The sequence below is a fragment of the Pundamilia nyererei genome, unplaced genomic scaffold, assembly GCF_000239375.1.
Source record: "Pundamilia nyererei isolate P.nyererei 1_Seehausen unplaced genomic scaffold, PunNye1.0 scaffold00209, whole genome shotgun sequence".
Taxonomy (NCBI): Eukaryota; Metazoa; Chordata; class Actinopteri; order Cichliformes; family Cichlidae; genus Pundamilia; species Pundamilia nyererei.
The window spans coordinates 682,330-704,538 of NW_005187610.1; the positions used below are offsets into that span (position 1 = coordinate 682,330).

A 22,209-nucleotide genomic window follows, 5' to 3' on the forward strand; every position below is an offset into this window, starting at 1 on the left:
TGTGTGTGTGTGTGTGTGTGTGTGTGTGTGTGTGTGTGTGTGTGTGTGTGTGTGTGTGTGTGTGTGTGTGTGTGTGTGTGTGTGTGTAAATGTCATGTAGGCCTATGCATTAGAAAGAGAGAGGGTAAAAAACCATTGTTAAATTACCATTCCCTTCATCTTTTATCATGATTGTCATCATCATCATTCTCATTAGCATCATCATTATTATGATAGCTGGAATAATTTATTGTCAGTCGAAATGGTGTGAGAACATTCAGTGACGTGCGAGTGTGTGTGTGTGTGTGTGTCTAGTCGATCACTCAGTCAGCCGTGAGGATCAATGCAGTCAAGTACCAGTCTGATGGATAACACTGCACGTAAAGATCCAGACTCCACTCAAGTGTGTGTGCGAGCACTGGGTGTGTTTGCAGGGACTCGTGTTCTTCTGTGTATATAAATGACAGAGAGACAAACAGCCAATCTGTCTCAGTGTGTTTGTGCATCTGAAAGAGCGAAAGGAAAGGACAGACTTGTCAGTGTTTTGTTTCAGTGTGTGTCTGTGTGAAACATTGATTACCACAGTGAGCAATCAGCGGTGGCTTGAACTAACAGACAGGCACAGAGCGGGCCAGCGAGTGTGTCCGTTGGCCACGCGTGGCCCATTAAGCAGCAATCAACCTTCCCCGTCCTGCTTAGCATTCCAGCAGGATGCCTGCCTGCCACAAAGCCAACACATGACTGTAGTGAATGTGGTCAGGTTTGGCAGGGGAAACAAAAGGCCTGCAGGGCAAAATAAGAGTTAGACCGAAGCATGAATATCCACACAGTATGTGCAGAATCACATCTGTATTTTATAGGCTGGGAAGCAAGAATTGATACATTTAAGGTGAATTGAAGTTGGCCTGCAGCATTATTAGTATTTTATTGAACTGCCGTAAAAGTAGCGGACATAAAAGAAAGATTTAGAAACAGGTGGGTTAGAGGCTGATATATCTTTATCTCCAGTGTGAGCATGACTTCAGAAACAAAGAACCAGGAAAGCTTAAAACCACTTCATCTGTTCTGCTGATATCTGTCCACTTATACCAGCTCTTTTGCAGGTATAACCCTTCTTCTTCTACTTACATTATAGGTCAACAGAGTGGATTATATGCCTTCATCTCACAGTATCCCTAGCATCCTCCTCTGTCACACCAACAATCTTCATGTCTTCACTGCATCCATGAATCTTCCCTGAGCTATTCCTCTTTTGCTTCCTCTTCCTCTTTGAGTGTCTCTACATACAACCGGATAAGTTTGTAATACTTCTTATGTCTTCCTGGAGAAAACTCGTTTCGCCTTCTTCTTCTAAAGCTGCGCTGATGTAGAGATTTTGTTGTTTAGGAGAACACCGAATTGAGTATGGCGCATAAACGACGGGGGTATAAATGATTTTGACGCCAGGATATAACCAGGGTGGTGATCGTAAAGAAGGAAAAATATAATATGTATAAAAGCCTTTATTGTATTTGTTTATATATGGGGGATGGAAGACATATGGCAAAACGTTCTTCTCTAAATAATGTTTAGACGATAGATTGATTAATTTTGGTTTATATTTGAGACAAAGAATACATCTTTCTCATTCTCCTATATGCCTCTTGCCTTATTATAACTCATACAGATGAATCCCACCTCATGAAGATGACCTCAATAAACTGTCTTTCACTGATCTCCTGTTTTCTCCTTTGCCTTCTCTTTCCTCGTGTTTGTGCTTTTTCTGCCCTGTCTGCTGGTATCTCTGCCTCCAGAGCTGCATGTTTCTAATCTGAAGCCACCGGCCTCACTGACCTGCTGAGTGTCTATCGCTGTATTGTTTGTTGCCTCTCTTCCTCACTCTTCTTTTCTGTCTCCAATCTCACCCTTACCACAACCGTTTGAGACAGATGGCCATCATCCTTGAGCCTGCTTCTGTTGAAGTTTTCTCTCTGTTAAAGGAGAAGAGGTTCCACACATCCTCACTAACCCACACACCTACACAGCCCCTTCTATTCTTTTCTTTTCCCCCCCACCTTTTATTTTTTAAAACAGGTCTTAAAGTCTTTCACGACTCCTGTCAAACTCCTGGTTCATGATTAAAGCCGTGCATCTGCAGCTGTGGGATGTGAGAATGCAACAAAAGCTGAGATTGTGACATTGTGTCGAGGTATGATTAACTTTCCAAGAAAAATAAAGAAAGCTATTCATCATCATGTTTTCTGAGGTAATTTGATTATTAAATCAGCTGAACTAAGGCGTATAAAATTCTTAAACTTAAAATGTGATCAAACTCAATTACAATGGTGTAATTAAATTCATGTGACTTATCCTTTGGCTTTTGACTTGTTAGTTCTACTGCTTGAAGCACTGCTCACGCAAGATGATGAAACTGACGATGACTGCTTAAGTTTACTTTTCCTTTTATCCAATTAGTTTGCATACTTTGTTTGCATGCTTCATCAAATTTCACAGTCAAAACCTCAAGTTCTGACCTGTTACAAGTCCTAATGATTAATTTCATGGTAAGCTTTTGAAGAAAGGGCTGCGCTGCTGTCATCACTGTTAAAAACATTGTATATTCTTCTATTCTACTAAGCTCTTAAAGCCCGAGTTACACATGCCTGGAGAATGGTTGTATTTCCTCCTAGCACTAACCAAATACTGGTGGCGAAACTTGTGTGACACAAACCAGAAATGAAGAGCATTTGCCTTCAAGGCAAGTTGTGCCTTACTGCTGCAACCAACACCTTTCAAAAAGTGCAACGTTTACTTTGAACGTAAAAGTTCTTCATTTACATTTAGCCTCAAATCTTCACAAATCCACTTTGACTTAGCAACCAGTTTGCAAGTATTTGGAAACTGGTTGGGATCTTACATGCAAACTACTGGAGACCAGAGCATTCTGCTATTGACCGACGCAGTTTCCAATGCAGCACTGCATACCTCTTTGACACCAATTTAGTATTAGCCAGCAAACTCCAGCAACCACTTGCCAATTTGTTGTGGAATACAAATCTTTCCATACCAACTGGATGGCTGCAACCCCTTGCAACCAGTCTGGGAATATTAATTTTTCCATGAGTTTGCAGACCAGTCTCTAGGCTTCTGTGACTGAGGACTAACATCCACCAGAATCCCCACTGAATGAGGGTTAGGATTAGTTTGCGTTTTGCTAAGGAAGCCTAGTTTTGGAAACTAGAAGATCTGATCAAATTTCTATAATTCCACACAAAGGGCAAATCCTGCCTTAATCGTTGCCAGCAATATGGTAGCTGTAAAGAGGTCAAAATAGCCACACTATGGGTTTCATTAATTTCTGTCATATATTTTGTCACAGTGGCATTTTCAAAACATGGCCACAGTTTCAAATAATGAGGTCAGAGTATATATTCAAGCAATCTCCATGAACCAAAAGCTCAAGTCCTCTATGCACTTGGTTTCACTACAACTATTGTCTCTACTTAACTGTGGGCATGTAGCACAGAAGCCCCACCCACATGCTTTAAAAATATTCAAATTGTGAGGGGCAGCCAATCAGAACAAAGTTGTCTTAAAAGGAGATGGAAGGGAGCTCAAACACACTGCTTTAGAGTGAATGAACTGCAGAAAAGCTAAATGATAAAAAAATATTATTTTAAAACGTAAATAACGCAAAGACACTCCAGTGCAGTCGAATAATAAAAACATGGGTCTAGAAACAATGAGCATTATAGCTACCCTTTAAAAAGGTATATCGTGCACAGCATCCCTGAAAATATACCTTCATAAATGTCCTCACGTTTCTCAGATTACTGAACAGATTAATCAAAAATCTTTAAAATATGGCTTCATACGATTGGAAGTATGATATTAGCCAAAAAACATAGACACATTTATTATAAGGTGCTAAGAGTTCTTGGAAGCCGGTGATGTGAGCACTGAGAAAGAATGCTGTCACTGAAACCTGTAAAGGTCACCATCTGTTTATCTACATCTCTGAAACAGATTTTCTCACTGACTATCAGCTCTGTGATCGTCTCTGTGATGGTGACATTTACAGGTATGAAGTAGGAAATGTACCTCCCTCCTGAGGCGTTCACGTCGAGAGCTAGCTGAAACATTAGAAGAAGACAGTCTATCTTTAATCGAATGTTTTCACACGTGCTTGGGGAATGCACATATCCTATTATGCTAATGTGGGCGTTCATGCAGAATCCTGGCATGGACACTGGAAGCAAGAACAGCAGTAAAAAGCTGGTATGAAATTGCAATTATTAAGCTGGCATCCTCCGGCTTTTGATTCACTTGCAAAATAACAGTGTGCGCCGTCTCAGAGAAGTAATAATCATTTCAATAACTGCACGGAAAAATGTTTTTTAATGATGGCAGGCGCATGTCAGTGTGCTGACAACAGCTGGCAAGTGGGTGGATATTTGAGATCAGGTGCAGATTGTCTAAAGATTGAGATTTATAGGGATGAATCTGGCTTTTTATTATTAAATGAGGGGCTGTAAAGAAGTGAATACATAATTACAAACACTTAAGGAAAGTGGATCATCTGTTTTGCTATTCTTTCAAAGTCGGTACGAGTAATTTACAAGTTCCTTTTGACTGTACTGAGCTTACTGAGAATGTAGGAGTAATGTAGTTTCTCAGTTTGCAGCAATTTTTCCACCTTCTCTTTGATTTTTCAGCCTGAAGCTACAAAACTAGAAAAGCGTCATTTAAATGTTTAAGTGGTCAGTTTATCTTCACTGCAAACACTAATTTACTAAGTTATCCTAAATGATATCAGCTGGTCTGATCACAGGTTGCACTATGTCCGTGAACACATCCGATCAAGTGCTGAGATCACGGCACACAAAGATGATGACTGACTCTTGAATCATTCTTAAATGGCTAAAACAGAAAAAGAAAAGAAAAATGGGAAAAAAAAATCAAAGATACAGAAAGTAAAATGAACGACTTTTTTTGGGTGCTGTCAGCGTTAATCTCGTTAAAATGCCGTTAACGCCATAACCGCATTTACGTGGCAAATCTCCATTAACTCGCTAACGGAGATTTGACGCCTTAAATGCGGTTATTGCATTAACGGCATTTTAACAAGATTAACGCTGACAGCAATAACATATATACTTACATATAAACCAAACCAACTCATCCAATTGTTCACTGATGTTTTAAAGTTGCGTAAGACTATAAATATGCTACTGTCAGCAGAGATGAGTTGTGAATTTTATTTGTATATAAGTGTTTCATGCTGATGTGATTTATGGGTACCATAAACTTACCATAGAGGATGTTGATAAGAGAGATTGGCATAACCAGGATCCCTACGAGCATGTCCGCTACAGCCAGTGACCTCAGAAAGAAGTTGGTGGCATTCTGGAGCTTCTTTTCCAGCGACACCGCGAGGATGACCAGAATGTTTCCGCCGATCGTCAGCGCAATGATGACGAGTATGAGCAGTGCTGGCCAGTTCTTCTCTTTGATAACCGCCCTGCTCACAGACTCCTGGGTTGTTAAATTATCCAGACCTAAACTCATGCCGGAAGCACCACCACCTCCGCTGCTGCTTCCAAGTCCTATCCCCCATGGGAGGGTTTGATTGAGATCTAAGGGGTTGTTGCTCGGCCAAGCCATTCGACTCCCGACCTCCAAGGAGGATGTGGTTGTCCCGAACCCGCCAAGAAGAGCCCTTGCTGGGCCACCCATTTCAAAGAGAGATTACTGGAGATTGGACAATCTGCTTGTCCAAGCATACAGAAGAAGAAGCTGCACTCAAAATTAAGGGACACTTCTCTGAAGGATATCACCTAAGAGTTGATCAGATGGGATGGGAAGAAAGCAGGAAAGGGAGAAATCTGGGGGATTGTGAATGACAGGGAAGCTGGGGCAGGGGGATAGGGAAGAAGCAGCTACAAGGGCTCTTGGTTTTATTATTGTGTTTTAACAAATCTTGCTAGCTCCAAACAGCCTCAAATTGTTCTGTTAGGCTTGTATCTCCCATTACTGGCCAACAAATCATTGCCAGGGAGTTCTCAAGGTATATGCTGAGCAAAACTGTCCCGAGTTGCTTTTTGGTGTTCAGCCACATCTACATCCAAGTGGAAGTGAGACTTTAAGAGTTTTTAATTTAGAGCTGGAAATTGGATGACTCATATCCATGGCTCCGGGCCACCATCGTCCTCTGTCCACCCAATCGCTGTAGTCCGTTTGCCACAGGGTGTCAGTCGGTTTCAGTATCTGCATTCAGCTTTGAACCTTGCTGTTGTGAACGGACATATCTGAGGTGTTTATCCGAGATGATGGTGAGGGCGAACTGCGGAAAGAAGCAATGGAAGAAAAAAAAAAAGAATCAGATCATCTAATTTGAACTTCCTGCATGCACAAGTTGTTTTCACCCAGTCATTTATGATTTGAGAATAAATCAAACCTCTCTCTCTTACATTCCTTCTGGTCTGTCTTGATATATCCTTGATATATCCCCCCTTTCCGATTACTTTCCTTCCATCCATCTACTCCATTCACCCACTCCTCTCCCTCAGTCTTACTCAATAAATTTCCATGCTTTCCTTCTCTAAATCTTTTGAGCTTTCATCCATTTCTTCTTCCCTCTTCAGCCATCCATCAGCGCGCCCACTCAAATCTTCTTCTGTCCTGCATTTTCTCCGCTTCCTTTGCCCTCCAAGTGATTCTCCACCAGACTAATTTAGACTTTGTCCACACTCCTCAAAAAAAGGTCTGAAAAGAACGTTAAACATTGTACTCATTCAAAAATATACTAAAGATAAAAATCCAACAGATCCTTTGATGTTTACTCCTTCACATCACAGCATGTGTGTGTGTGTGTATGTATGGCTCTCCTCTCTATTTACCCTTACCAGTCAGGCAGCTTAGTGATTTAGCACCTCATAAATGTCTTCAAGGAGAGGTGGAGGAGTCAAAGTTTATGTGTGTGTGATAGTCAGCGCGCGCATACAGTGAGTCTTTGCCTGTGAAGAGCACAAACGACCAAAAACCATTGAGACGTGTTCCCGTTTGCGTGGGATGTTTAAGAATGAAATGCGAATAAGTGTGTGTGTGTTTACTTTTGTGCTTTTTTCTTTCTACGTTCCCATGTGTCCACTTGTGAGTGTGTATTTTGAGATGATAAGCGAGCACATCTCCAGACGCAACCAAGCCTCCAGCTGAGATATTTTAGTGGGCGGCGAGTCTATGATAATATCAGGAAGGATAGAGTATGTCTGTCCATATTTTACTGAATGCTACATACACAATAATAAAAACTGTGCTTCTTTGTGGGTGTGGGTCTGTTAACATTTGTATTGTTTAATGTGTGTAAGTGTATTCATTTGTCTCTGCTTTGCACTTATTTGTGTAAATTGCTCTGAATGCAAATGAACTGTCTAGGTGCGATTGAGTGCAAACACAATAATTCATTCAGATTACTGTTGTGTGTGTGTCTGGGTGTGTGTGTTCCAACTTGTGTTGTTTATAAAAACAACCCATCCTCGTACTTAAATGACAATTAGGCTGATAGTAACCAGCACCTGTTTTCACACCTTGGCTCATGTGATTAGGCAGATGATCAATAGAGGGTCAGCAACCCTCTTATGGACACTCCCAATAGGGCTTAAATAGGGCTCTCCACCTCTTAGAACTCAAGAAGCTTCTTGGGCGAGAGGTGAAACGTCTTCAAGAAACTTAAAGATGATGATGACCTGGATGACTGAGAACCTTCAAAAACCCCTGAACTGAGTCTAAAGTAGATGCCTACCAGTTTACCTTGAACCACACCCTCTCCAACTGGTCTTTTATCATATTGAATGCAGTAATTGGACCTTAATGTTTTTTTTGTTTTGTTTTGCTTTCACTTATTATACGTAAACACTTCTTTTCTCATTTTCCACTCAACTGACAGGATGGCACATTCTTATTCCCAGGGTGGCTGGAAATAGGAATGTGGCCCATTTGGGGTCATCCTATAACAACCTGTCTAACCTGACCAGTTGGTATCATTTTTCAGCTTGTTGGGTTAGTGTTGGGCCGATGGGCTGATCAGTGGGCAAGTAATGTTCTAACCAAAATAAGGCTTTGTGAGGGATGCACTGTTGTCTGAAAAAAGCATGTATTTACTACCAGGCCACATGCCAATCAGTAGTATCCTGTGCTCACTTGGTCGCTACAGTTGCCCGCCTAAAAGTTGTCTCAATGGTTATCTCAGGTCCCGCCCATTTTACATTTTACATTGTCAGGGGTTATTTGCAAATAGTGCAGTCGCTTGAAGTTGATTTTCTGTGGTGTGTGGTTGCCAGGTCGCTGCCAATTGATTCCACTGTGATTGATTCCACAGCTTTAGGCATTAAAATCTGCTGGGTTAGGTTTAAAAAATAAACGCAACAGTTGCCATGGCTTATAAAACACTTCTTTCTGGTTGCCATGGTGACACTTGCTTTTTCTACAGAACATACGTGCTTTTGGGACAAAACATATTTCCCACTGAATTGCATGACTTACAAATTTGTGCTCACTGACAAAAGTGTAGTTCTTTCATTTTTTTGGGTGACTATTTCACAAACTCCTGAGACTGAGCTGGGATGAAGTCACCTCTTTGAAAGTGACACAAATAATTTCTTGTAATTTCGTATATCTCTATGGGAAACATGCACTTGCTATTTCACAGGTGTTTGGATGCTGCAAAGAACTAAAACAGGAGCCCGCATGTCTCACTCTTTTTAGGTGTGGTTGCCTTTCATCATACCAGAGCATGACTGCCTGTGAGGTTCAATTAGGTTTTGCTGTGCTTCATCCAAATACCAGTATTACTGAGGACCCTCTAAACATTTGGAGTGAGCTATAGAGCCTAAAGCGTTGGCACAGTGCTCACTACAGTCCAGCTGCACCAGTTCGTGCTCTTTTTGTTTAAATACATTCCTTTTTGTTTAAATACATTCCTCCCTCAAGTTTGTGCTCTATATTAGACACTTCTTCTTCAGCTCTCAGCGAAGGCGGTCGCACTTTTCTCCTCTCCTCCTCACCATTATCTTCCCTGCTTAGCCTCTAGGTCCTTGTCTTGTCTTGTGTGCATTACTTTCCCTGGAATAGCCTCCCACTGTCGTTCTCTAAAACCTAAAAGAGAATTATGGATTTGATCAACTGGTCTCTGAATGCTATTGACACCCTTTTCTCAACGAGAAATCTGGGCTCGGGAGAGCCTGAGTGCCCTAGAAGGACTTTCCCTGCCGGATACACGATGGACGGGTGGCAGAACTGGAGGATCATGTGCCTGGCGGGACTGTCGATCGAGGACGCTGAAGAGATCTACCTATTCGGAACCATGATAACAGGGTTCATGCTGATCGGAGTTGGCTTAGCCCTGGTTTATCGGAGAAATAAGAGAGCGGAACAGGCTGTTCAAACCCCCCCAAGGCTGCCCGCTGGAATCGAAATGGAACGAGGCGCAATCTCTCACAACGAACGTAATATGGTCAACACCTTGGAGACGCTTGCAGCTGCTGTGAAGGCTCAAAACAACACCATTGAGCGTATGAGGGGAAACATCAGAGAGAGGCCTGCTCAAAATGAGACCCTTGAGCGACAGTTGGAAGACATTGCGGAACGGATCACTGCAGTTGTGAGGTCTCAGAATCAAAAGAATGATAACACTATAGGCATAGGCACTCACTCATCCCCCCTCCCTTTCCAACGCCTTCGATGCTTGTTTCCTGCGAGGGAACACGGCGGGTCTGTGTGCTGCGCTGGAATGGTAGCGCTGTGCAGGGCGGCTGCTGTGTTCGCTTCGGATTACTCCTCACCCCCCACCCACCCCTGTGGCTTGTCATGTCTTCACAATGTTGTGCTGTGGACATTTATGTGCTTTTTTGTGCAGAGGAGTTTTTTTTGTTTCCTGTTCTCATGCTGTCCTACCATGGAAGCACAGCATGAGTAGGGGTCTCTTTTTTTCCTCTTGTACTTTCCCCAGTGTAGTGTACATTTCAATGTTTTTTCTCTGATTGTACCAATCTCCGACCTGTATCCCCATGTAATGTTTGTGCTATATGTGTAAGGTCGGGGGGGGGGTCCCATTTCACTGCAGGGCAACCTGCATGTGACGAATAAAGCTTTGATTGATTGATATAAGGAAACTTTCTGCATGCAAGTGCAATAAGGACAGCTGCAAAGATCTCCATATTTTTAAGTCTCTAAAAGCGTTGCTGACTGGTCTCTAGGTCGATGTGACTAAACTCTGAGAAAACCTGCCCCAAAGCGTTGGGTTTGTTGCGTTTCCAAAGAGAAACTTTATCACAAATTTTAATACTGGTGGGACAGTGAGGCATCAATGCCCAAGAACACCTTGTAACACTCATAATGGCAGTATTTGATATCCTGGGGTTATAACACATTAGAAAGGAGCACTCTTTCCTCTCTCTCTTACACACACACTTCTTTATAATGGGACTGAAAAAAGAAGAAAAAAGAAAGAAAAGCACACAGTTCGTGAGTCCATTTTCTTTGTGGTGTATTTGGGGTCATTTTGGAACATACTCTACTTTCACATGCCTTTGAGCAATTTAAATTATTTAACACAGATATTTTCAGAGCTTGGGCACAGGTAGCTTTCACACCAGATACCATATCCACTCTTCCAACATGGCTAGGGCTCAGTATGCTGACATGAGGTAACCACACAGCTCAGGCAATCTAGACTTTTGAGGGTCAAACATGCTCTACCACAGTGCACATCATCTGTCATTTATCCCTGTCATGTAACTGAGTTTATCTCATTTATTCATTTTTGGTAAACTGAATGAGTTTCCAGTGTAACAAAACTCTGACACATAATGTCTCACAAAACCACAAAGTGGAATCATTGCATTTTTGCTACATCAGATGTTTGTGTTAGCTCTCAGTCATCCGGGTCACGGTCGACTGGACCTCTTAGAACTGAAGAAGCCTCTTGGATGGGAAGTGAAACATCTTCAAGAAATTGAAAGAAGTCCAGTCGCTTTCTTGGAGATGCTCCAAACTGTTACTTCAGTATTTTGTTTTGTTTAGAGATGTAGTACATGCTACACTTATGTAGCTAACATATTAACTAAATATGTCGAAATGCTAGCTATCAAATGGCAAGGTGTAATTAAGTGTATAAACATTGCATTTCGTTTTTCAGGCGGTTGATGAAATGTAACAACATCATAATATGACATAATTCAGCTTTTGTGGATATGAATTAAAGGTTGTTGTGTGCTGTTGTGATATTAAAACGATGCAAGGCTTTTAAACGGAGCATAAATTAGGTGCCATTTAGCCCATTGGTAGGTGGGTGCTAGGCAACATAATGACTTTGCTCAACTCCTGAATAACTTCCATGGTTTTGTGATCACAGCTACGCTAGTGAAACAACCAAAGTTAGGTTTAGTATTTTGAATTTAGAAAATGAAAAACGGTTGTTTGAAGCATAACAATGAAGGATGTTATCTGTTTTCTGGGGAGGATAGATTTTATATATGATACCAATATTAATGACTGCCTCTCCCATCAGACCAAATCATCATGTAATCTCACCACCATTCAGCTCCTGGTAGGGCTTTAGCCTGGACTATGGGGCCATATTTTATAGATTTGAAGAGCAAGACAAGGAAGACCACATTATAGAGGAGGCTACTACAATTTATTGATTATTTCTCAGGACAACATAAATCCAGTGAAACTGCTGAGCTTGTCTTTTCTTGACTAAACCAAATAAACAAAAAAAGGTAAACAGCATCGTAATAACGTGCGCTTTAAAATTCTACCCTTGGAAAATGAAAAAGGCAACACAGAAAAACCAACGCAACTTTAAATCGAGTCGAGGGAAGAACTATACGTGTGATTACGGATTGTGTGTGAGTGCGTTTGTCACCAGCGCGCTGCTTTGTGTGTAACGGACAAGCTGCTTCCTATCGCCTCCTCTATCAGCATAGTTCACAGGAAACTAAACAGCACTGCAGGCAAGCCATTTAACTGGCCTGACAAAGCAGCAATATGTCACAGAGAGAGGGAGAAGACGACGAAGAGAGGGGAGGAGGAAGAGGAGAGGAGGAGGGAAGTTGGACAAAGCAGTGATTGGGGAGATAAAGGAAAAGTGATTGAAAGGAGAGGAAAGAGATAAAAGAGATGAGAAAGCGAGGGAGGAGAGACGCGCACGAAACCATGAGTCACGCCGAATGAGGCCAATTTCTCGACTCCACACGACAGTAACTTGTTATTCTACCAGTGATTATCTTTTTATCTGGAAACTCGAGTGAAAGCACACAGTTCATTAGTTTCAAACCAAAGATGAGATGCGGGCCTCAGCTAGCCAATCACATCACATGTAGATTAGGCTTATATTTGGTGTTGTGACTGCAGAACGCATTCCAGCCCACATCCTGGAGAGAGTTACGCAGACACGGCTGGGGACTCGCAGAGTCGTGGCACAGACGCCGCCGCGGTCGCTGGCGCTTTCCACCGTGGGGAAAATAAAACTGCCGCTGCACTTCTGTTTGTTTAAGCCATTTCTGCTCTGCGAGATAAAACAGCAGAGGGGGGAAAGCAAAATGGGATGGGGGGATTTTCTTCTTATTAATGTGCCCTACAAAGCAAACACCAACTGCCTTTTTTGTTTGGTTTAAGGCTTAACATTTAAGCGTTTATGTTTCCCTAACAATAAACAGTGTCAGCTATGTATTTACCAGCTATATGCTGGTGAATGCCAACTTCTGTGGCAACATTTTGTACTGAGGCAGCAGCAGGTGGTTCGTCTTCCCTCTTTTCTCCGCTCACAGGTCTACTTTTATTTGCTTTGCAGGATAAAAATAAGAGTAGAGAATAGTTCCTGCTGCCTTTAAAGTGCATCGGATTATTTTGGTGCTGTTGTGAAGTAATTGTAACCAAAGCTATTGTTCCTCCTACTTCCTGGCTACCTTAATCCTTGGAGGGTTAAGTTGCCAGAAATGAGAAGTACCCTGACCTTCTTTTTAATAACTGGAAGACTCAAAATGGTCTCAAAATATGCTGACACACACAGCCTTCCCATATGGAAAAGAAATAGAAAAAAACTTATAAAAGACTTGCATCAAGTCTTATATCTGTTTTCACTCTTGTATGCTTTACATACAAGTTTCACACAAGACAGATACAAACTTTATAAGATTTATATATATATCTTTTACTGTAACGGATGCCATCTTGTGTTTTGAATGTGGAAAGAAAACCTCAGGAACAAGCCTCATTTCTCCAGACTAATAAATGTAATAAATGAGAGACAGCACTGAAATAAAATAACTTTTTGCAGAGTTTTTATGGAAAAACTCCAGGATAAACCTGTGTCAATTTTAAAAAATGATCTCAGTTTAGCGTTGTGTGAGCTGTAGCCTTGGCAGCATAAAACTGTAATCCAGAAAAATGGAGTCTAGGATTGGAGGGATGTTTGAATGCACTTTGCAGAAGATTCTAATTAGATTTTTTTACATGTTCTTTTTCTTTTTAAATTACAGATTTACTTTGCTAAAATTAGAAGTTCAAAAATAGATAAAAAATACCAGATGGCAGATTAAGTGAACCCCTCCCAACATCTGCTGTCTGGATGTTTGTGAGGAACCTTGGAGTCATTTTTAAGCAGAGCTTTTCCATTAACCTGCAAGTTATACATTTAACTGAGCCTGCCTGTTTTAATAAGCACAGAAATTATTATAACCTGTAAGTACTTATTACTGTTTTAAAAATTTCCTGAAAAGCTTTTGGATTTTCCAAAACGTGACAGGAAGAACACTGAAAACTGCCACCTTGTTAAATCCAGAATTGAAATGAAAAATCGTATTCCTCACATTCAATGTCCTGCACGATCAGGCCCCATCATAACTTCAAAATGTCACATAACCCCAACAAAACACTCAGCCTTGTGTGTTCTGTTGAGGTTTGCTTGAGTTTGCTTGAGTTTCTAAAAGCTGAATGGGAGGCAAAGCCTTCAGCGTTTTGGACTAGCTGCAGTCGGCCAATTAATGTAGCGGTAATGCCAGAATAGAGGCTATTACAGAAGTCGAGACGAGATGAGATGAAGGCATGGATCGCTTTCTCAAAATCTCTGAAGCCACTACTGTATGACTTGATGCGTCAAGCTAAAGCAGAGATGAGTCACCTCAGTTCTTCAGACTGAAGAATTCGCTTGGGTAAGTGATGAAACATTTCTCCCACTAAAACATTACATCCAGATTAACAGCATCAACTTTTTGGGACTGCTGTAGAGCATTCGATTTTATCCTTACTGTCCCAGCTTGTGTTTCACCCTTAGTCTATGTAGTGGAATTACGTTGTTGCCCCTCCCTGAGCCTTCCTATCAATAAAAGGGAGTTCTTCCTTCCCACCATTGCCAAGTGTGACTCATAGGAAGCTGATTGTTGATTGTTGTGGTTCAATGTGTCGTGATCTGCAGGGAATGCAGATCACGTGTTGGAAACTGGAGCCAAAAGCAAAAGGTTGATGATAAAGTACAAAATAAAGACAAGGAAAGAATACAAGAGGAAACGGAAAAGCCAGTTGCAAAACTGAAACCAAAACTGGAAAAAAAATGGGAGAAAATGAACACCTGAGAACACGAGGGAAAGGTGACTGAGACACAAGTGGAGACGCAGCAGAACTGCATTAAACCAAGGAAGCAAAACAAACCACAATGCACACGAGGTGAGAGATCACCAAAATAAAACAGGAAGCATGACCGCTGAGACTGAGCTAAACAAACACGAATGCACGATGACCACATACAGGGGACGCTAGGAAGAACATACAGAGACAAGACTAAGATGAACACGGGAGGGGACTAACTAAGAGCTAGGAACATGAATAACTAAACAATTAAACACTGAAAATACTAAACTACAGGAGATTTAACAGGAGTTCTCGAATAATACATGAAAAGGAAACTTAACAACCTAAAGATACTTAAACAGAACCTGAAAAATCAAACACCAAAAAACTTTATTTGAAGTTGTAGAGTCCTGAACAGGAAGCAGCACTCATCTGCCATGTTGTTTTTAGAACCAGAGGAAACCTGTGAATGGGTCCACAGCTTTCCACAGGTGGTTCTGTGAATGCAGACTCTACACAGGGATTTACTGAAGATTGAACCCAGGAACATCTTGCTTTAAACGGTACTAATCACTGAGCCACCGTGCGTGAAATTACAGTGCAAACAACTATGCCTTAGTTGCTACTGAGAAAACCTCCCAATGCTTTAGCACAGTTGAGCTTTATCTGGCAGACGTTACTGTTCTTAGAGTGGATCATAAACCATCACAGTTTGAGACCTGCACAACCATTAGATCAGATTCTGTGGTTTTTAATGGCTTTTTGTATTTTGCTGCTGTACATTCCTGCTCAAAACAAATTGCTGTTCATTAAACATTTTATGTGCACTTCAAGGGCAGACGTTTTTTTTTTGCTTCCCGGAACGAGCACGAACATAGTGAGAATTTAAAACAGAGGAAGTTAAATGAGTTGACTGTGTGTTAGGTCACTGTTGTGCTGTAGGAACACATCTTCTTCATCCACAAATTTAAAGCCAAATCAACAAAACTGGGAGAGTTTTTGCCACAAAAGCACAGAAGCGCTGCATCGCAACTACAACTTTAAAGCGGGTTTATTGAGAAATATTGAGCAGTCTGAGCTGTGCAGGTGGAGGTGTGTTTTTTCAGTGTGGTAAGGGCACAGAGGAAGAAAAAAGAAGAAAGAAATGAAGCTGCAGAAACAATGCGGAGAAAAGAGAGAATGTAAAGACAGAGAGCAAGAGCAGCATCGGTAAATCCGGTCACTTACTTCTACCTCACCTCCCAATCGATGTGCTTGACCTTTTCTGTTCTCTCGGTTATCAGCAGTGGCGAGTCTCTCCGTCGTCGCCTCTCTCTTTGGCTCTCCCTCCTGCTGTACCAAAACCTCTGTCATCTGTCACTCCACGCCTCCGGAGCGAGGGATCAGCAGCATCATCCATCTGCCTGCAGTGAAAGAGGGAGGAAAAGGGCAAAAAAAAGGAAGAGAAAAACGAGCTATTGACTTTTTGATGCTCATTTGTAAAACATTTCAGTTCAAAACAGAGGTAAAAGTGAGTGAAAACACAAAACCACACTAACTCCTACACACACCCACACTCCAGCAGCAACACCACAACTGAATGTACCATTAATCGTCGGTTCTTTCATCCAGCTGAAGCACAGTGGCACTGAATAAAGACTTATATTATTTTTAGGAGCTAGAAACATTAGAAAAGCAGGAAAAGGCACTTAGTTAAATATGTGTATGTTATGTGGAATAAATTGCAAACATGGTACAGAGCATCAATTTTAACTGTGTGAAATAAGATAAATCCTATTTAGGGCTCTCTGTTTGCCTGTGTTACTAATGTTGCTGTTCAGTACGTGAGGATATTAAACAAACTCATCTTATGTCGTTAGCCTCATACGACTCACATTGATCAATGACTGGTGGGCCGGACCAGGGGAACTCCCCTTTCTGTCAGTAAAAGAAGTTTGTCTACACATTTAATCCCTGAGATATCCTAGTATAAGAAAAATAAGCTCAGGTTCAATAGTACATTTTAGTTTTTCTACATATTAAAGAAATACTGCTGTAGTAAATGAAGAAACTGCTGATTGCTCATTTGCCAAATGGTCCTGTAATTATAAAACTGAAAATCTCTGTTCTGTTATTTGTTTTTTGTTGACCCACTGTAAAAAAAAAAACAAAAACAGAAATTTTGATAATCAGAGGTAAAACTAAACCTTCTGCTATCTGAAAATCTTCTTAAAATATATTTAAAAGTTTGGAGTCTTTGCCAGGACAGTTATGGCCCTCAGGCCTTATGTTTGACACCAAAAATGCAATCAACACAATTCAGTTTTATTTACATGGTGCCAAAGCAAAACAGTGTTTATAGGACATATATCCCTTATACATGTTCAGTGGTATTTTCTGATTCATGTCATTCGTCACGTATCTTTAAAAAATATGTTTGTTGTTATGAATATTTTCAGGAAAAAATTGTTTAATGTGAAACACACAGGGCCCACAAGTTGAAGTTGAAAAAGTATGTGTTCAAGAACTTTTTATCATAGATTTATTTTATTTTATTGATTTCTTTTCTTACTACCTTTTCTAGACGGCAAAAAAAAAAAAAAAATTTATGAGTTTTTAGAGTTGGAAGAAGTTTTCTTCTTAGGGTTTCTGAGCTCAGCCAGATAAGTCGAGGCTCTCAGTCAGTCAGGAGGGGTCCTCTGCACAATCAGGCATGACTGGGACACCAAGTAGGTGCCTCCTAGGTTAGGTGTTTCCAGCATTTTGTACTGGGAGGAGGCCCCAAGGTAGACCCAGGGCGCACTGGAGAGGTTTGATGTCTCGACAGGCTCGGGAATGCCCTGGTTCTCCCCCCGGAAGAGATGGACGAGGTGGGTGGTAGGTCCAGGTGTCTCTGCTTAAACTGCGGCCCCGATCCGAACCCAGATAAGTAACGCAAATTAAATGGATGGATAAAGCTGCAATTTTTAACCAACCACCCACAATATAAAGCACATTGAGGAGACTGTGGTTGTGATTCGGCGCCATATAGATAAACTGAATTAAACTGAACACATTAAGAAGACAATAACTCACACTTAGTAGAGTTTTTTTCAAAGCTGGATGGGAAAAAGTGACAAAAATCCAACAATTTCTCAAACTAAGTTCAGATATGGTACTTTGTTCTTTCTTGATGAAATTTTGGTTGATCATTTGGTTAAAACTGCCACCTAAGCCTCACTGAAACACAGTGAAATAAGTGATGACTTCAAGGTGTTCAAATCACATTACTACCAATCAGCACCCAGGCCTATGTACAGGCAGGTCCCAGATGTGTAACAGTGACGCTATTTGATGCAGCTCTGACACAAAAATCAAATGTCGTGCTCCATGTGGCATGCGTTGGATGGATATGGATTGTGTTTAAATGTCACACGGGTCATTTCCATCAGTGTGGTCACTAAGCCATGAGGCCACATAATGGACTGGACAGATGGAGCAAAGTTACAACAATAAGACAGCCTGGCTGGAGTCAGTCTGCCAGGTGGGTTAAATAACAGAAAGAGACGCTGAAAGAGTTAGAAGCCAAAGAAACCCACTGTTAAAAGCTAACATTGAAAAGCTACCCTGAAAGGAGATGACTGTGCGTGGTGTTGCAGTTTAAGGAATATAAAGCCAATACATTATCTTGAAACTGGAGGTTCTGCATTGCTCGATTTCTCTTGACGAAGCACCTGGATTAGTGTGTTTTCTGTCAGTAAAGAAGAGTGGAGAGGATAAGCTAAATATCGTACTTGGCAGACAAATTAATGGCACATTCAACACTCCAAACAGAAATCCTGACACTCTGCAATAATTAAACATTTAAAGAGGATCCAAAAGGCAGTTATCTCACAGCGAGCCAAGCTTATATAAAAGCCTATCCTTCACAGCTCAAAGTGTTACAGAAGGGAGGGACAAGAATGGGGGAAAAAAAGTCATAATTAAGTCTGTAATATAATCCCGAAACACCTAAATCCCACAGAAAATTTTTTTTCTTACAGGTCTATTTCCTTTGACTCCATTATACCATATGTACATGTGCTTATAGCCTTGGGAGTCTTATTCTAAAGCAAATACATTCAAATATATGCGGGAACAGGAAACCAACACGCTCGAGGCATAAGACCCGAAGTGGCACGAGTGACATTTGGGATGAATTCACAGAGCGCCTACTAACCACAGCAACAGCTGGTAAAAGTGACACACAGACATCAACAGATGCCATTTTGGCAGAGCTGAACAAAACAGACTGGAAACGTGAAGGATCCAAAGCCAGCTTCATCATGGAGCTGCTCTGATGTTTGGGAAAAGGGAAGCATAGTGACCTCTAAGCAAGAAAAGTACTGACAAAACTGCTCATCCTCTCTATAATGCCTGATTTATGCTTCTATGCCGAAACCTTCATCGCCTTTCAGTCGTTGACTTGAAACATAGCTCTGCTTCTCGGGAGGTGCACCTCAGGTTACTTGGAAGGTTATGGCATAGAGTTAAAAGGGGATTCCAGTTACATCGTAAGTCATGACGTAGATTTCCTGCTGAAGCGTAATTCACCCATAAGGCTGCTTCACCACAGCAGACCAATACAGCTTGCATGGAGAAGCTAATTTTCCACTCTGAGAAAAACCTGTTGGTTCAGTTCACGTCTCATAGAGAGAATGCACAAGTGAGTGGAAGGACGGCGCACTTAGGAGACTCTCCTATAGACGTCTATTTGACTTTAATGCCTTGCTTTCATTCAGTAATTACTATGTACAACATAGTAAAAGTGCAGGATTGTATCTTCACCACTCGTCTTGAGCTGCTCGTAGATTTACCTGGCAGAAATTCAAAGAAGCTTGTGTAACAGTGTTAGGGTAATACCGAGGGTAGTTCGAGAGATAGATCGATAAAACTCAGAAACGACATGAAATTCTCAGGTGGAGGTAGCAACGAAGTGCAATGATGTTGTGAAACCTGGCATGCCCTACTGAATGTATTCACATTATGGTGGTGAAAGTGCAATGATTCATATTTCATGTAGCTGTAATTTCAGATGTTCCCACAGTAAGTTGTGCAGCAGCTGAGTTTAATGAAAAAATGTGGAGAGAGGTCAGAAGAGCGCAGCAGAAGGGAACGAGCAGTAAAGGGAAAGTGCTGAACCCTCTTCAAATCAGATCCTCTCATTGATGGGACTTTGTAGGTGGTAATCACTCCCATTGAGATCACCAGCGGGAGACCTGCTGTACCTACTAGCAGGCGATTAATTGCCCAATTCTAATCAGTGATAAACAGACTATAACCCAGATTACATGGAAGGCCTCCAACATTTGTGTGCATGCAAAACCTCTGAATGACTTTTGGCATAGTTAGGTGCAGTTCAGACAGTTTAACGGTGTTTTCAGTGCATACCTTTTTAGAAGATAATGGTCGAGTTGCTATGTTCTTTGTGCTGATTTTTGCTGCTTTTTCAACATGAAGCAACAGGCAGTGTTATTTATATAGTGCTAAATCCCAACAGGAAATGCCTGAAGGTGTTTTATATTATAAGGTAAAGACCCTACAATAACATTCATAATATAATCTGCTCTGGAGTAACCAATCTCTTACTTTCAGCTTTTCAGAAATTATTTTTTGATCTAACCTTCATCCCCTCTTACTGGTGTTCTCTTGGCTGCATTCCTTTTCTTGTGCAGTTGTATAAGTAATATACTACTATTATTAGCTCAAAGCTAAGCACGCTGGAAAACATTTGGTTGGTTTACATGCAGAGCCGATGATGACTCCTTCTGATTCTGGAGTAAGATCTGTATTATCTCTCTGGTGGATTGAAAGAGTGCTGTAAATATCTTTTTTTATCCATGAACTCAAACTGAATGCATGATGTGTACTGTAAGGGTACACCCCCGTATGTTTTATTAAATTATAATACTGTATGCTGTTAGAATGTTCTGATTGTTCAAATATGTTACTTGCTTTAGTTGTTTATAATGTGTGCCCAAATCTCTGCGGCAGGAATGAAGCTGGATGCGACCACTATTCTGCGTTCTCCAGCATACTTTGCTGTTCTAACATGCTTCCATGGCTGCAGCTCCCTAGCTGCCAGCCACACATACCCACAACTACAACATGACAGTCTTAACCCGGCGAGGCATGATTGGAGATGCCCTGCAGGTGCGTTCACCTACCCTGCAGTGGCACCGCCGACCATGCCCCGCCACAATCTCCAGTGATGCATAATACTGGAAGAGTAATTCCGTTTTTACAACACAAGAGTGACTATCTCCTAAAATGAGGTGTACAAAACAAGTAACGATTAGCGCTGTTAGCGTTAATCTTGTTAAAATGACGTTAACGCCATAACCACATTAATGCGGCAAACCTCCGTTAGCAAGTTAACGCCCCCTGTGAGGGCTGCACGGTTAGCTCGTTAAAGCGTTCCAGCCCCTCACACGGGTCGAGCCACGTTAATTCGCTAACGGAGATTTGCCATATTAATGCGGTTATGGTGTTACCGTCATTTTAATGAGATTAACGCTGACAGCACTAGTAACAATGTCTTTATATTTGCAGGTAAGGAAAAACAAAATAGTAAATAGATTGACCTTGATCCACAGGGTTGAAGAGAAAGTAGGAAAGTTGGCCAATAGTCTCCATTATGTGTTTAGTCTGTAGCAGTGAAGCTAACTATTAGCAACTAAAGCTAATTCACTAGTCCATTTGGAGACCTTGTGGCACTGTGGTGATTTTATACACAAAACTCTCTGTAATCACAGTGAATTAACATTTGGACTCACAGTATCTTTGGTTGATGTTGATTTCATTTATGCTACTGTAAGAAGTACGTGTTGTTTAGCATTAGACATCTAACCTCTCTAGCATTTGAAACCTAGCATGCCGAGCTAGTCTCAAGACAAAAGTATACAAAATGATGTCCTATGTCTTCATACTTACAGATCATATTGTAAAGGCGGACTCATAAAGCCACGCTGGTTAGAAATTTAATTTAATCTAAGTGTGCAACAGTTGGTCAATGCATTCAGATTGTGAAGGGGTGGGAGTCGCATAACTGAAAGCTGTCATTTATGCGACAGAACAGTTCACATCCCATCGGGATCTTCGTTTAACCCCTGGGGATTATAATCTTTGGGTATTCCCATTGCTGAACTATCAGCTCCAAAATAAAGTGTAATATTATACATTGCTGCATAAGCCTGTTAGTCGGCACAGGATTACTACTGACAACAACAGCTGTTCAGTGAGTTAATAACAGAGGCCGAAGGCTGAAAGAGTCAAAAACAGAAAAATGTATTCTCTGCTGCTAATGACTGAAAGGCCATTAACAAAGAGTTGCGCTGCTAATGTAAAACCACATAATCCTTCCATCTGTGTGTCTGTGTGTCAGAGAGAGAGAAGGGATAGGGGGAGAGGGGATTTCTGAATGGGTGTGGGCATACTGATGCGTCAAAAGCATTGCTGTGCAGTGTGTAAAACCAGGCAGACAGATAACACACTGCAGCTCACTCCGACAAACAACATAGAGCAGAACAGAGCGCTCCTTAAATTGGTCGAGACTTCACGATTATACGCAGCAAACATACTCAGCTGTGTGAAAAAAGCCAGAGAAGAAAATAAAGCCCAGCATTT

The 22,209-nt window shown here is 41.3% G+C and overlaps 1 protein-coding gene across 2 annotated transcripts in view; it reads right to left on the reverse strand.

The window, feature by feature from the left end:
* Positions 1-22,209, reverse strand: part of htr2cl1 (5-hydroxytryptamine (serotonin) receptor 2C, G protein-coupled-like 1) — a 136,748-nt gene that overhangs the window by 27,048 nt on the left and 87,491 nt on the right. The window contains exons 3-4 of one of the 2 annotated variants that reach the window (XM_013914600.1): positions 15,814-15,985; positions 5,271-6,301 (exon numbers count right to left, since the gene is read on the reverse strand). In XM_013914600.1, coding sequence (XP_013770054.1) covers positions 5,271-5,694 — 424 coding nt within the window. In that variant the 5' untranslated portion in view covers positions 5,695-6,301; positions 15,814-15,985. Of the gene's footprint in view, positions 1-5,270; positions 6,302-15,813; positions 15,990-22,209 lie in introns of both variants that reach the window. The other variant, XM_013914599.1, reaches the window with a different exon arrangement.